Source organism: Catharus ustulatus, chromosome Z (genome assembly GCF_009819885.2).
Source record: "Catharus ustulatus isolate bCatUst1 chromosome Z, bCatUst1.pri.v2, whole genome shotgun sequence".
NCBI classification, from domain to species: domain Eukaryota; kingdom Metazoa; phylum Chordata; class Aves; order Passeriformes; family Turdidae; genus Catharus; species Catharus ustulatus.
In genome coordinates this window covers 40,943,567-40,959,871 of record NC_046262.2, presented here as the reverse complement: position 1 = coordinate 40,959,871, position 16,305 = coordinate 40,943,567, and the positions used below count along the sequence as shown (strand labels likewise).

At 39.1% G+C, this 16,305-nt stretch overlaps 1 protein-coding gene across 1 annotated transcript; it reads left to right on the top strand.

Moving 5' to 3' along the window:
• Positions 1-1,165: 1,165 nt before the first annotated feature.
• On the top strand, positions 1,166-9,868 carry LOC117010596 (protein FAM240B-like). Its single transcript, XM_033085230.1, has 3 exons — positions 1,166-1,253; positions 8,369-8,513; positions 9,790-9,868. The coding sequence occupies exons 2-3, from the start codon at positions 8,374-8,376 to the stop codon at positions 9,866-9,868; spliced, it is 219 nt and encodes a 72-aa protein (XP_032941121.1). The 5' UTR covers positions 1,166-1,253; positions 8,369-8,373.
• The last annotated feature ends 6,437 nt before the right edge of the window (positions 9,869-16,305 follow it).

Sequence of the window (16,305 nt, the reverse complement as noted above, 5' to 3'; positions counted from 1 at the left end):
TTGTGATTTCTAAAGCCAGCCAGAATTTGAGCTATTTTTCCAAAATAGAGATATCATCTTTACCTGTGATACATTGCTGTTTTCTTTTTCAATGCCACATATGTATAAAGGTCCTAAAACTCTGAGACCACATTATCATTGTTACCACATGCGTGGAGGCACAAGTTGATTTCCGTGTTCTCATTTGATATGAGGGGGAAATGACACACTGGAAAAGGTTAATAGGTACTGTTTCTAAGGAGTTAAATGTATTGACCAGGTTTTAGAAATATTTGGAGTTTTCCTTTACAGAGAAAGGCTGTAGCTGCTAGGTTTTGCACAGGGTTTTTCTGCTGTGAAGGAAACTGCAGAAAAAGTAAATAAGTTAATATGAACTACTGAAAGCATCCTTCTAATGGTTGCTGCTTTTGCTACTTGGGGTCTGAAAAATTACAAAAAAGGAAGGTTGAAATAATCAACAGTTGTATAAGAACTACTTAAGCCAGCATCACATATGGTATATTAGCAATGTAGATAGATTTAATGAAAACTGAGATAAGTGTGTGCATCTGTCATCAGCCAAATCTATGAAACATTTTCCTCAGAAAATGAAATGTAATGATATAAACATTCATCTGTAATAGACTTATAACAAGTCCAAATGGTAAAACTAGCGCTGCTTTAATGCATTCTTGAGCTAACACAAAACATGCAGACAATTCCTATGGCAGTTGCTTTGAAGAGAACAGACTTTGTGATAGGTCATAATCAAGCGCACATCCTTAGATTAACAACACCAAAGTACCTCATACTTCGGTAAGTCACCCTGTAATGCAAAACCAAGTGTGATTTGTCACACCATTTCAACCTCTGTTACAGCTAAGACAGTAGTGTGGAATTTTTCAAGCTTCATAGGAAGATTATTAAAATGGATAACACTAGCAGAAAATTCTCATCAGTTGCCAAGTCATGCTCTTTGAGGTATCTGCCAGTGTGGGAGGGATGCATGGTCTCAAGGGGGCCTGTGTTTCACAGTCATCTCAGGCAGGGGGCTGCAAAGTTCATTAAATGATCTTATCTCGCTGCTAGTTCTGTTCAAAATAGCCTTGATATGATGAAGGATTTATGTTACCCCCACTTCAAATAAAAAGTACTGAGGGATGCATTTCATTACTGCCCTGTGACACTGGAGAAGCCACGGCTGCAGTGGTAATATTCCTCGTTTGTTTGTGTCACACAGAGAATTTATTTGCAAGAAGACTCCTGCTCCAAAGGTAAGGAAGTATTTGTTTTCTGTACTGAGTCTTCCCTAATAGCGTCAACAAGAAAAGTGTTTGTTCTCTAACTTTAATTCTCACAAAAGTATATTCTAGGAAAGATGAGAGTGTGAGGAAAATACCAGGGAAGAGTGCCCAGTTTAGCAGAATTCTAAGGAAGCTGAGTAGCATTGATACAGAAAAAATATTTACAGATAATTTCCATGTTACAATCCTGAATAAAACGCCAAGAGATATGGCTTCTCAGTTGAGATACATTCTCAACTGATGGGCTAATGCTAGCCAAGGTTACACATACACACACACTCATCTCTCAAAGGCTTTTTAACAGTGATCTGCTGCTGTGACACATTTTAATTCAATGGTAGACACCTTCACATGAATCAGGCTAGATTTCGCTTGCATGTTTTCTCTGAACTGGATGATCTAATAAAGAACGTGAGCCCTGGGCAAAATTTATCTTCTTTGATCCTGTACCGAGTCTTCCTGTACTCAAAAATCAAACAACAAAGCAAAGTGTATTCAAGATCTTTGACCAATAAATATTAATTTATTCTATATACTTGATCTTATGAATTCAGTAGCTCCTAGGAGCAGGCTTCAAATGTATCCAGTAGTGGAGAAAGTCTAATGATCAGAAACAATGTTTGATCTCACAAGAAAACTACAGCCACTTTAAATATGTCTTAGACACTGAAAATTAAAAGTCAATAAAAGTCAAATAAATCTATAGAAAGCTCAGGAAAGGCATTTGGACATTTTCTATTGCATATCACTTTTGAATACCTGTTCGCTTATTGCTCACATCTGTGCACTGCCACCACAGTCCTATTTGTGTGTGCTGGTGTCAGGAAGTGTGGGAATGCAGGCAGCCACCACAGAGAGCCAGATACAGGGAGTAGGAACACCTGGGTAGCACAGGAGTGTAGAGAAGATTATCCAGGATAGCTTAGTAATACCTGCAGAAGTGCAGGTTTGGGCACCACAACGTGGAAAAGACATTAAGCTATTAAAGAGCATCCAAAGGAGAGCAACAAGGATGGTGAAGGGTCTCAGGGAGAAGCCTTATGAGGAGCAGATGAGGCCACCTCATTTGTTAAGCCTGGAGAAGAAGAGACTGAGGACAGAACTCACTGTAGTCTCCAGCTTCCTAATGTGGGAAACAGAAGGGACAGACGCTGATCTCTTTGCTTTTGTTCCCAGTGATAGGACACAAGGGAATGGTATGAAGCTGTGCCAGGGGAGGTTTAGGTTGGATACCAGGAAAAGGCTCTTCATGCAGACGGTGTTTGGGCACTGGAACAGCTCCCCAGGGAAGTCGTCACAGCACCAGCCTGAGTTCAAGAAGGATTTGGACAGTGCTCTCAGCACATGGTGTGACTCTTGGGAATGGTGCTGTGCAGGGTTGGGAGTGGGACTCAATGGTCCTTGTGGGTGCCTTCCAACTCAACTTATTATATCACTCTATCAAATGCAGCTCCAGCAAGAAGTGGAAAAAGATTTTCCAGATGGAACAACAGAGGTGGGCAAACCAGCTAGAAAGGTGTTTGAAAGCACAGGCCCAAATCAGTCAGGTTAGTTGGGAGGGCTGGCATGGGGGGTGAAGAGGACATGAGGAGAAACTTAACAGACACAATGTCAGAGAAGAGAGAGACAAAGGGACCTTTCATGGAATGCTTTGGCTGCAGATTGAGGGAGAAGAGTCAATGCAGAATGGAAGGCAGCAAGTAGCAAAATACATAAAACCAAGCATGGGAGCAGAACTAGGACTGTTATGAATGAATGGGTTACCTGAAGGGAAATGAAAGTATTGATTCCTCTAGTGTTTTGTTCAAGATCTTTTAAGAATTTTAATCTTCAGCAAGAGGACTGTTGAGCTCTCTAGGCACAGAATCAGTACCCTCCAGTTTGATAATTCCATTGTTCAGGTACTGATATCCAGGTGTCTGATATCCACGAGAAAAGCGAAAGCTGATAAAGAGCACTGAAGCCCATCAGATGAGAAGGACAGAAAAAAATGTACTCTATGGCATTCAAAGGCTATGATATTGACACTGTAGTAATATGAGATGTAAAATCCATGTAGCTACCACAAGCCTTGTCTTAATATGTTTGTTTGTTTGTTTGTTTGTCATAAAGGTATCATATGAGCAGAAGTCCAAATTTTCTACCAGTGCAAAGTATTTGAAGAATAACTATTCTCCTTATTAGAAAAAATAAGCTCAGATCTATCACTTTTCACAGAAAAGCAATAAAGGATTGTGGGAATTAGGAAAAAGAATAATGGTTCAATAGAGACTGGTACTTACAGCTTGAGTGAAAACATTTTCAAGTATTAAAACTGTTTAATGTGCCTGTTAGAAATAATTTACTAGATACCCACCTGTAATTCCTACTAGTATTGCTCAGTCATGTGTCAGTATGGTTGTCATTCTTCTGCACAGAAAATTCCCAATATGTGGAGAAGTCCAATTAAATTGATTTAAATTTATACCCAGACAACAATTCCCTGAATGAACATGCTCTGGTAAGAGCATGTACTTCAGATTCTGCCAAACCAGGAAATACTGGCAGAATAAAAAACATACCTAGAATTCCCTCATTTCATAGCAAACTCCAGACAATACTGTTTACAAAGGAACAGAATAAATTGGCAGCAATGATGAAGTGTAAATGGAAATAAAATTGTACACGTGGAAATTCACATATTCTTGCTGATGAAATACACTAATAGATTTTTGGAAGAGCCTGGGACTTGGATGCACCAGAAGACCATAGCAGCCTTCCCCATCTTCAGGCCGATGCTCCAGATCATCTCCTCCCATAACTGCTCACAAACGAGGCAGAAAGGAAGAGGGAGCTGTGGGAGCAAGCTGTGAGAAGCCTCTCCCACAAGCTGCTAATGAGAGGCTTCAAGGCTCAGGCCACCCATGAGATAAACTGCGCTGTGCAAAATGCCACACAACCCAGAGGGTACAGGGGATTAAACTAAAGTGCTCTCTTCTGCCTCTGAAGAGTTTTAACCAGAGTCTGGAGACCCAAGTTAGGCTTGACACCAGCATGTTTCCCTAGGCAGGATCTCAAAGGAAGCATCAGTCAGCCCTTTGAGATGTGAATTACCACCAGTTGCATTAGCGGAAGATAAATTATATATCCTAGGCCCAAGGAAAAAGAGGGAAATAATGAATATGATCATTAGTTCTATTTTCCAAAATCAAAACAGATTTCTGATTTTCACATCAAACAGTACCATTAGCATAGATAGTATTCTCTCCTATATACACCACTCAAATTTTATCATTCAATGCATACATAAAAACCATTGTCATAAAGCATGGTCCAAGTAAAGTCAGAACAATAAAATATTGTATTATTTCTAGAAAAATGCATAACACACTGAAAACTCTGACTGTGCTTTGTAAGAAACACAAGAAGGAGGAAAAATAACTCTCCTGACTCACTAAAAGTTCTGTAAATTTAAAAAATACATTTCATGTAACAATGTGTTCTACTAGAAGAAGAAAATCCAAACTTTTCTTTACATTCTTTCTCTGGCTAAGAAACTTTTAACTCCCAATTCTCTTCATGAAAAAGTATTTCTAGTGGTGGTAGTGTTTTCTTACAGAAACAGTGAGTTTCAGCCTCAAACAATTGATTTTTTAGTTTTTTTATAAAGTCAAGATATCACATCAAATTGATCTTACACTCCTCTTTTGTTCTAGCAGCATGATTCTTGAGTTCCAGTTAATAGTACTAGTGTCACAGCTTCCCTAACTTTGTAAGACCTCCTTCAGCCAATTGAGGCTAGATAATACCAAACTGCTCTAAAATTATTAAATCTAAAAATAAGCAATCATGGTTATCATGTGTTGGATAGATCCTCCCTGGAGTTTATCATTGTTATTCCTTTCATTTGAGAGCACCTGCATTTGTTCATTGGCTTGCAGAGAACATTACTGTCAGAGAACATTACTGGAAAGAGCCTCTCATGATTGTTCTCTTGGAGGATTGTCACTAGAAGACTAAAAAAAGCTTATTTAGTCCTAGCTGTGGCAGGGTGATTTAAGTCAGAACTAACTGCAAGGTCTATAAAAGTGCATCACAACAGCCTATGTGCTTTAATAGTATATTTCTGCTCACCTGTTGCATCATAATGAGATTATTTGTTCAGTCTGCTTTGGAGGCTGCTTCCATGAAATCTTTTCCAGTCTTCTCTTTCCCTATTAAATGAGGCTTCTTTTTCTAACTACCCTGAATGAGGCTTCAAGGCATGAAAATAAACTGTTTCCAGGTGATAACAGCTACTGCAAAGTCATGATATAGGCTTAAGTCCTGTTACAGTCCTCTGAAAACAGCTGAAGTAGGAGAGAAAAAGATGAGAGCTAGAGAAATAGTGATAGAAGTCTGATATCCCTGACTGCTCACACACGCTGAAGGTTTATGGTTTATGACATGGATGGCAGGACAGAGGTGAATTCAAACATCTAGGCACGTGATGCATAAAGGCAAAAGAAACCATGTGAGTTATTGCAGTGGAGGTATTCTGCAGTTCCTACAATCACCATGAATGGGCTCAAACAGATAATTCAAAATATAAGGTAATTTAGGGTAAGGTGAGTCTACAGTTCAGAGAAGCAAATGTCGACGTATTTACATATTGTGTTTTTCAAGGACATATAAGGATGAGTAATGATGCAGAAATTCTGATGTGTTCAGTAACTTTGATACCTACTTGTACATATTTGACTGTTCTCCAGCCTTAGGAGAAATGAAAACAAAGAATATTACCAGCTGAGGAAGAGAAAATTTGGCACCAAGATATCTATATATTAACACAATGTAGAATGTTAGGAAAGAAGAATGACTTGACAATGTTCTTAGTGTGCCTGATCAAACGCACACAAAGAAAATACCACTGATGGCAGACAAAGGTGCTAATTCCTGCCCCTGCTCCACCTCACACCCCTGCCAAAAAAAAAGGCACCCCAACGCTGTAATAGGTAATATTACACACACTTTGTGGTCTCAAAAGAGTTTAAACATTCTTCTAAATACTGCCAGCACGAGATATTAAGTTCATAGCAATGGAAACTATTTCTGAATATCTCTTTTAGTAGCTTTAAATGTTTTCCTGGTGATTTTTTGCTGTGGGGGCAGGTGTTGGAGAGACACATCTATAAAATGCATTAAATCCAGTACCAAGAACATATACAATCATATCAGGAGGCATAACATTAAAAACCAGTAAAGGATATGTGTATTCTGAAAGTATATGCTTGGGCTCAATTACACCTCGTAGCAATGAGTTCCATAATTTTACCTTATTCAGGAATGATATTTACCCTCATATATATATACCACACATATATATATATATATTTAAAAGGGGCATCCACAGTATAGTAGACAGGAATTCATAATAATTCAGAAGGATGAAGCTATTATGCCTTGCTATCTTTTCTGATAAAGAAACCTGAAGACATTATTTCCTGGCAGTTATGTTGGAGCCCCAGGTATATAGGGGAATTTTTCTTCCTGCACTCCAGAAAGAGTTATTCTTAAAGATTAACTCCTGGGGTGAAAAGTCCATTAGTTTTACTTAGATGGGTTTTACCATATCTTTCTCATACTTTGAAGATTAGTCCTAGTACACAAAAAGTTTAAAAGGGCAGTTACTATGACCTAGGAAGAAATATTTGGATCGGCATTGATACATATGGGGATATTTATAGAATACATGTATTTTATGAAAACATGCACATTACAGACTAATGTCAACAATTATACATCCAGCTATAATTTTTTCAGGACCAGAAAACATGCTCAGTAATTCTTTTCAGCAAGAGTCAGGCTCCAGTACTATGCTTCTATTCTTTGGAAGCCATGAACTGACACATGAAGGTTTTACAGGGAACCACAGGGGATTTACAGGGAAATCCTAGCAAAAAGGGGACCTCTTCAAAAGGGCTGATTTCATCCTCTGCTCATTAAGTCTTCATAATGTGTCTGTCAATTTTTCACAAAACAACCAATTATGTAAAGATTATCAGTTCCCAGTTTTGTGTTTTCTGATGATGCTTGCCAGGGGAATGGCAGCAGTTTCTTCAAGCTTTTCCAAGCTAGTCTTGAGGGGCTTGTTTACTATCTCTCTATGGCTCTGATTAAAATAAATTACAAATCATTTCCATGAATTCAAACAATGCATGAGAGAGCCCTAAATACTTGTTAAAAAATTAAATGTTCTGGAAAATATTATAATGGCATGTTCATGCAAAAGCACATATCAATTTGAAAGACAGCATGGATATACTAATTTCATATTTAATGAAGTTTTGAAAGTAATGATACAATTTTCTGGCTGCAATGTGGCATACGGGGAATTTACTGTTAGCCCATGAAGAGTCATCCTGAGGCAAATATTTTTTCCTTAGGATAAGATTCACTCCAGAATTTATTTTAAGATGTTATTAACTAAAGCTGAAAGTACAGAATCATCACAGATACAAAAATATATCCAATGAATTTACTCTGTTTTGAAAATTGAAGAGGGGGAAATATTTAGTAAACGAGGTGGGTTTTGCAAGCCAGTATCTTATGTAATTATTTACATACTTTTATATACAAAAATTTTCTACATTTCCAAACAAAGCTAAATGCCAGAATGATTAAAGGCAAATCATCAGAACAGTCACTTTCAAAATTTAGAGACATGAAAATAATGAGGCAAAAAAATGCCATTAGACATGGCAAATTTTTATGCTTTTTATATTTTTCAATTTTTTTATATTTTTATATTTGTGAGTACAGTAAAAAGTATCATGATTGCTAAATTACAGAATACAAGAGCACTGGCCCAAGAGTGGACATGAATGTCGTAGTCAGATGGAGGTGAGAGATATTTTAGGTACACAAGTAAGAATTCATCACTGTAGACAACATATCCTCAAGCACCAGAGCTAGGCAAGAAAAGCTTAAATAGTGAGTCATGCTCCCAGATATCCTGATCCTACTGTGTGACCCTTATGCTGAAAATCCAAAACATGTGCTTTAGCCATGAAAACAGATGAGGAACCAGTAACTTGTCATACAGATGTTTCAAATTTTTCCTTTAGAGAAAATGAACAGCCAATATATGCGTCATGAAGTGCGGGGTTGTGAAACCAGTGACCTGAGGAACTTCTGGGAAAAGACCATTGAACAACAAACTCAATATCTGCAAAATGAAAAAGAACGTCAGCGAAGAAGCGCTCTGACAAAGTGGGTAATATGCATCCAGAAAGGTTACTCGAGTTTGCATTGTAATTATTTTTTTTAACAAAAGTAATACCTATACTTAAATCATGCAATGAAATCTGAAAGTAATTTAGATTTATAAAAAACAATAAAGCTTCCCAAATTAGGGTGTAATGCTAATGGGTTTAAGCTATGACTTAATATGATAGAGAATAATTCATCCTTGTTCCATAAATGAGTCCAAAGCATAGAACTTAAGGGGATAATATATAACAGCACAGACTTGTCTTGATCATAGAGGATTCTCTTCAGAGCAAAGCTAGCACAGATGTGTACCTGGCCCACATTCTTTCTCTGTGGCTTACTTTCACAAGAAAATAGTTATAACTATTTAAGATTGTTTAATTTGTGTATGGTAAATCCATTATAAAGCAGATGGCCCAAGCATGCTGACCAAGGCAACCACCATTCGTAGCCATATCTACCTTACCCAGTCACATTCCCCTTGAGCAGTCACTGAGAAAGAGCAGTCTGCAGCAACATTAGCACAGTTTTACTTCACATCAATTCTCTGTAAGTTGAAGGCATATGTGAGATATACACTTTTGTTATTTATTATATTTTGTCTTGACATCAGTGAGAAAGCAATTTCCCAGAGCCTTCCTCATAGCCCTCTTTGTATTGATACTTGAAAAATTAAGAGCAAGGACATCCTTGTATTATTAACCCTGGATAAGAAAACACTAAAAATAGTGTCCAGCATGTTTTATCCTTTAGTGACTAATCTCATCTCAATGTTACAACTCCTCAGCTGGGAAACTCCTCTCTTTTCTATTTGAGTAAGCCTTTCTGTGGTGCCTAGATACTATCAAAAAGAAAATAAAGGGCCACATATTACTGAAAACTACCTGCTATGGGTCTAACAGAAGCTTCAGTATGTGCAGTGTCTCCAAGCTGAGCAGGACAGAGGAGGAGGCAGGCTGGGAAGTGCTGGATGATGTGACCCAGCAGATGGCAGCAGGCAATCTCCAGTGCAGGTGACAAGTCACTCTGGCACATACGCACTCGAGAGAGGGCACACTGGAGATGGAGATGAACCACAAAGCCCAGGTGATCCCTCACCGGGACTTAGGAGCTTGTCCTGAAGTACCTTCCAGAAAAGAGCTCTGAAAGGGCAGGAAAATTTGCATGACAATTGGGAAAAAACACCAAAGAATATCCTCAGTGGAAAAGAATGAAGACTGTAAATCCATTCCATGTAAAATTTTGGGGACAAGCTGATCCATGTTTCTGTCCCTAGGCTCAGAAATGAATGGATGGAGAGGCTGGAAAAACGGATAAAGATGTTGAGGACCCAATCTGAAGATCCATCCAGCTGAAGAGCCCACACTCATTACACGTTTGGGGGAAAAAGAAATCTGTTTTGTAGGAAAGAGTGATGCAAAAGCTGAAGTCAGTTTTACTTTGTAGCTTAAATGAGCTATAATTGATTAGCTGTCATTGTTAGAAGTTTCATATGTGAAATGCCAATTGTTGCTTTTAAGATTATGCATCTGTCCCTTCATTTGATAAATGGAGAATGTAGCACTCTGAAGTATTTAACCCTAATAAATCATGGTTCAGTGAGATGTAGATGCCTTGGAAAAGATTTTAGTTACACAGTTCTGCTCTGCAAAAGCATTTCCTCAATATTTTAGGTCTCTGTATAGACTGACTGTAATATAATGAATTTAGATGATCTAACGAATAATAGACATTTTAATTTTTTATGCAACACAACCGAGTGTTGGCTAAGGAATAAGGGACATGCACAACGCCACCACATCCCACACCACTAGTGAAGCCCAGACTGGTGGGAGCTACAGATCCCAACTGCCATGTTAGAAGTTACCTGTGAAGTTGTTAACATATATGTATTGATAAACAGCTTCTGTGAGATACCTACAAGAGTGCCTGATTAACCCACATTAACTTAGTCAGCCCATATTAACTTGAGACACTATATCCCAGTTGGTAGAACAACTTCAAACTCTGACACTGCTCCTGGTACTGATGTGGCTTGCCTGGAAGTGGGTTGATACCTTTATTTCACAGAGTGACTTGGTGCACTTTCACAGCTGTCTGTCATGAATGACAAGCATGGGGGTTTTTGTAGGACTTTTTCCCTCTAAGACCCAGTATTTATTCCTTAAAGACCAGTTCTTTCAGAATCTATCAGTTTTCCCCTCCCATGTTTCTCATTAGTAAAAAATGTTTCTTGTTCCCTTCCTAATGCTTCATTATGAAATGTGCCATTTCTTCCAACAATATGAAAGCACTTCAGTCGGCTGGTGTAATCAAATCACTTCCTTTTTAAGGTGACTGCTTTGTTGCCACCAAATTATTAGGATAATGTACTGCAAGACGAGTTGCTTTGAACATGCTAAAAAACTCTTCCCTGAATCACTTAACCTTTTAGTCCCTTTTTATAAGAATGTTTCCCTACCACTCTGGTAATTCAAACTCTGGTGTTGTTTCAAAGCAAAGAAGATTTGAATTGTCAGTGAAGCAAGAAGAGAACAATAGAAAGGTTCGGAGTTTTAAATAATTAGAAAATCTGCTCTTCTTAAATTAAAACAAAAATTTGAAGTGTTATTTTATTCCCTCTTAAATCCACTTCTGTGCATCCCAAGACCAAACAAAATTTATTATGTACATTTAAATGTATAAACAATGTTTGACAAGCCTGACAAATTAAAAAAAAACATGAAAAAAAGTATGACCTTGGAGCACTAATTCAGAAATCAAGGTGTCAGCAGATGTGTCCCGAACTTGAGAGCAGAGTTTGTCAGACACCAGAAAGAGAGCTGCTAAACCCATGTTTTTCTGTTTAATTTTGTTCTTAAACCATTTTAAAAGTAACATCAGCTGTGAATATGAAGGATCTCAGCATAATTACAATAAAACTGTGCTTAAGAAAACAATCACCGGATAGAGCCATAAGTTAATATTGGGCTTCAGTAAAAAAGTAGATTTCTTTGAAAATATCAGGTAACACATTTCAATTCTCCCATCCCTTGTCTATGCCTGGTGCTTACTGAAGCCCTAGGTCAACTTCATCATTAAACAGTTTGGGGGTTTATATAATTTTAGAGCTTGAACTGAGCTAAGGGAAACAATTTCCTTATTCACTGTGTAAGTTATGTCACAAGGTAAAAAACAAAGGAAGTCAGATTTGGCATATTTTAAAAATTAAAGCCATAGCTCTGGAATAAGCTTTTGTTTGCTTCTCACATAGTTGAAATCCTTCTTACTACTCCTCTCATAAAATAAATCAGAATGAGGAAAAACCATAGAGAACTGGGGGAAAAAAGTGCCAGGAAGTGACTTGCATCCCAGTTCCTCGCTGTTCCTCCACATGGTTATGTGGTCACTTAAGAATGCTCTGGAATAAGTTCCTATCAAGCTAGAACAGCCTAAAATCATCTCTTTAAAACGATGAAAGGGAACTTATTTTTTGCAGAATTCTTCTGTTCCAGCCCAAAGCCAAGAGGAGTTCTGAAAATATGTTTCCAGAATTAAGCCACCCTCCTTTGAACTTTATAGTTCCACCTCCAGTGTTTAGATTAATTATTTCAGGCTCGGTTTCCACAGTGCAAGATTCAGGACTTTGGGTCATGTAATCTTCATTTATTTGAATGCTAGTGACAGGTTTTGATACAAAACCCAGCAGGGTAATGTGGGGGTAATCTACTTAAGAGTTTTAAGAAATTTTCACCACACAAAAATTAATATATATTCAGGAAATAAATACAATCTAGAGTTGATCAGCAAAAAAAAAGAGTGTGAAAGCGTGAAAACTTAAATCTAAATGTCAAGAAATCTTAGCAGAAGCTGGAGCAGACTCCAGGATAAAAGTGGTTCTGGCAATTTCAAAACAAAAATATAAATCTTTTCTCTAATTTGAAGGTCACAAGAGAAATTAAAAGGAGGCAAAAAAAAACCCCAAAACAAAACTAAAAGAACCCAAACCACTGCAATATCTGCGAGACTCGGAAATAAGCCATGACATTATAAAAAGGACCAGAGAAACATTACTGTAGGACTGGAAAAGTCATCAACTAAAGCCTGATAAAATCAGCTGGGTTTTATAGAATCATTAAGAGAGGATGCTTGGGTGCCCTTCAGATATTTTTCCATCAATATGCAGTTTCATAGGAGTGTATTATTCAACTACACAGTTTAAACTTAACTCAGATGTTTATAAAATAGTTTCTTGAAGACACACTTCATTTCTTTTGATTTGTTTTTTTTCCTATCTAAATTTTCACATTGCTTTTGAATGTAACAACTAGAGATTTTGAGTTATGCCAATCTGATTTTATTAGCTTTGCAATTAAAATATGGTAGATACTTGCCTATCTTCCTAGCTTTTGCTATTTTGCTATTCCTTTGCTTCATCCCGAGTAGCAAGAAAATGGGTGTCACTTTCTAGTTACAAATGCATGATACAGAACTTTTTGAAAAAGCTTGCAACAGTGAAAAAAGTCAAATGTAGTGAAACTTTACAATTCTCTGAAGCAAACATTAAACACTCACCACCCAATTCCCTTTAAATAGAATTTATGGGAAGTATGCTCCCTGTCAGCATAAGAGTGACAGATGCTCCATTTTAGTCATATTAATGATCCTTCCAGTGTATGGATAAGGGCTGACAGCTGTGAAGAATGACTCTGTCAGTAACTTCACAGACTTCTTAGCTGTTTAGCCCAAACTGGATTCCACTCAGGAATCCTTCCTGATCCATGTCTCTCCTTAACCAAGGATCTCCTCTCTGGAGGTCTCTAATTAAGGAGCAAATAAGTATAACACAGCCAGTGCCGCCAGATTTTGATTTTGAACAATTGGCACAGATCAGGCCAAAGAGAGATTGTCCTGCAGACCAGTGCAGCATCACCCAGCAGGGTCTTCTCAGCGTGACATCCAAAGGTTTGATGCTTCCTATTACACAGGCATCTTCACATCACACCTTATTGCATTCATCATACACATGTGGCATCTTCACATTACATCATATTACACCTTCACATCTGTGCAGCTATGCCTCTTTGGGGCACCTAGCCACATTCATTGGTTAGTTCTGAGGTGCCTGAAGTGGCCAGCAGTGACATAAATCCACCATACAATACCAAATTCACCTCCAATATTCTGTGTATAGTGCAAATTAAGTGCAGCTGAGTTGTTTTGCACTCTAGAAAAGCCTACAGGCTACCACAGAGACTTTGATCCTATGCACAAGCAAAGTGAAAGATAATCCCAGGCACACAGAGCTCACTGTGTAAACAGTACAGAAACAGTGGAGGGGGAGTGGAAAGATGGGCCAGAGCCAGGGGTCAGGGAAGAGTCATGGTACCTGTGATAGGTGCAAAGTCAAGGGCCAGTTGCTCTACACAGTTAACGTGATCCACTGTGCACAGTAGCCCAGTGCTTCAGCCGGAACTGAAATCCATAGACAATTTTTTCTAACAAACAGATCTGAAAAATAAAAGCATCCTGCACTGGTCCAGGAAAGGTGCCAGAGCCGTGGTAAAATACACTGTATTTCAAGGGAATCACTATTCATGTAACTGGATTCTCACCACAAAAGTTTGGAGAAGCAAGATAGATATCTTTGGGAAGAAAAGTCAAAGACTAAGAGGCAATGTCTTAAATTAAAGAGTTTTGGGGAGATTTGGCTGATGACCTAAGGTTGATTACAGCTCTCACTGTGTGGAACTCATCTCTCACCTTTCCAATTACACATGGAGCCTCTCCCAGGCATCACTGCTGGTGTCAGCCAACGCATGTGCATGCTAACATGATCTGCACGTGATCTGCAGTAACTGCTCCACAGAAGTTACAGTAATTTCATTATTACAAGTCGCACCTGATTATAAGCTGAAGCTCTGGGTGTCGGCAATGTTTAGGACTTTGTCCATATATAAACCGCACCAGATTATAAGCCACACTTTCATTCGCAGTGAGGGTCCACGTGCAGCTTTCACAAAGTTGTCAATTAGTAACAGAATTGCATGATTACAGGGTTTATTGGCTCGGCCCCACTCGGGGTAGCAGCCAGGGAGCGGCCCCGGCCCTGCTTGCCACTGGGAAGCTGGGGTGCAGCGTGCCCGGCAGCTGCCGCCGCCACGCTTCCCGGGGCCGGGCAGCGCCGCTGCAGCCCCTGGGCACAGGCAGCTCTGTTGCTGCACTGCTGCTCTCCCGCCACCCGGGACCAGGAAGGCTCCGGCTCGGCTCAGGGTTGCTGTGGGCTCGGACTTCCATGTTGGGAAATTTCCAAAATTTGTTCATATATTGGTCGCTCCCGAGTGTAAGCCACACTTCTGGTTTGGGAGCAAAATTTTAGTCAAAATGGTGAGGTTTATAATTGTGAAATTACTGTACTTTAAAGATGGGTCTGGACCCTAAGTCAGGGCATTGTGTGAGCTTCCCTATACTCACATATGACATTTCCATATAACAGAAAATGCAGTTGCCCTCTTCTTGCATGAAGACAACTTAGTTTGGGTCAAACTGATTTAACAGCCTACAAGCAGGACTGGTTATGGAGTTCTGAAGTTTCAAGATTGATGTGTAATACTCATAACCATTACAATATATGTCAAAACAGGGGTAACATTTTGAATGGCCTTTGGATTTATGGGTCTGACTTCAATGCCCTTTCAAATGGGTATCCGATTCTGAGAATGGCCCTGTGTGTCACCTGTAAAAACCCCTGTATTGATACAGACTGAGGGGTGTTGTGATTGAGAGAGACCCTGCCAAGAAGAATTTGGGGATACTGGAGGATGGAAAAATTAATATGAGTCAGCAACGTGTATTTGCAATCTAGAAATTTAGCTGCACCAAAATCAGCATGGTCACCAGGGCAAGGGCAGGGATTCTGCCACTCTCTTCATCCTAGTGAGACCCTACCTGGAGCACTGCATCCAGCTCTGGGGCCCCAACACAGGAAAACATGTTGGAGTGGGTCTAGAGGAGACCACAAAGATGGTCACAGGAGTGGGGCACCTCTCCAATGAAAACAGGTAGGGAGAGTGGGACTTTGCAGCCTGGAGAAGACTCCAGAAAGACCGTGTTCAGCTTTTTAGTACTTAGAGTGGACTTATGAGAAAGATGGAAGGAGACTTCCTACCATGGTCTGTAGTGACAGGACAAGGGGCAATAGTTTCAAACTGAAAGAGGATAGATTTAGATTGTACGTGATCGTGAATTTTTTTTATAGTGAGGGTCATGAGGCATGTGTTGCCCAGAGTGGTGGTGGAAACCCCATTACTGAAACTGTTCAAGGGTTGAAAGCAGATTTGGGTAGCCTGGTCTAGTGGAAGATGTCCTGCCTGTGGCGAAGGGGATGGCACACATGATCTTCCGAGGTAAATCCAGCCAATCTATAAATCTGTGACTCTGTGGTTTTCTGATTCTACAATTAGAGCAAAGACAGCACAGTGCCTACAGTAAGAGAAGAAAATCAAATTACAGTACCCAAAGACATGTCCTGTTGGTTAGTCTCCAGAGAAGACAGCTGTGCTACTCTTACCTCACAGCTTTTTATGTTTAAGCCTTGCATTTGCAGGGCTATTCTCTGTTGACAACCTGCTGTCTATAGCTGCTGGTAGCCATTTGGAGAGTTAGCCCTTTACAAGGGTTTATAAAATGCTGTCATAGGATAACCTACTTACATCTCATAACTTATCCTTCTGACAACAAAATTTTTTTCTAATTAATAAGTATGTTATCCTCAACCCATCCTACACAATTCAACCCAGAAAATTCATTTAAC

Bases quoted from the DNA above. Each gene is read 5' to 3' on its own strand.
- LOC117010596 (XM_033085230.1), top strand. From the start codon at position 8,374: ATGAACAGCCAATATATGCGTCATGAAGTGCGGGGTTGTGAAACCAGT. The intron at 8,514-9,789 runs GTGGGTAATATG...TTCTGTCCCTAG, and splicing joins CGAAGAAGCGCTCTGACAAA to GCTCAGAAATGAATGGATGG.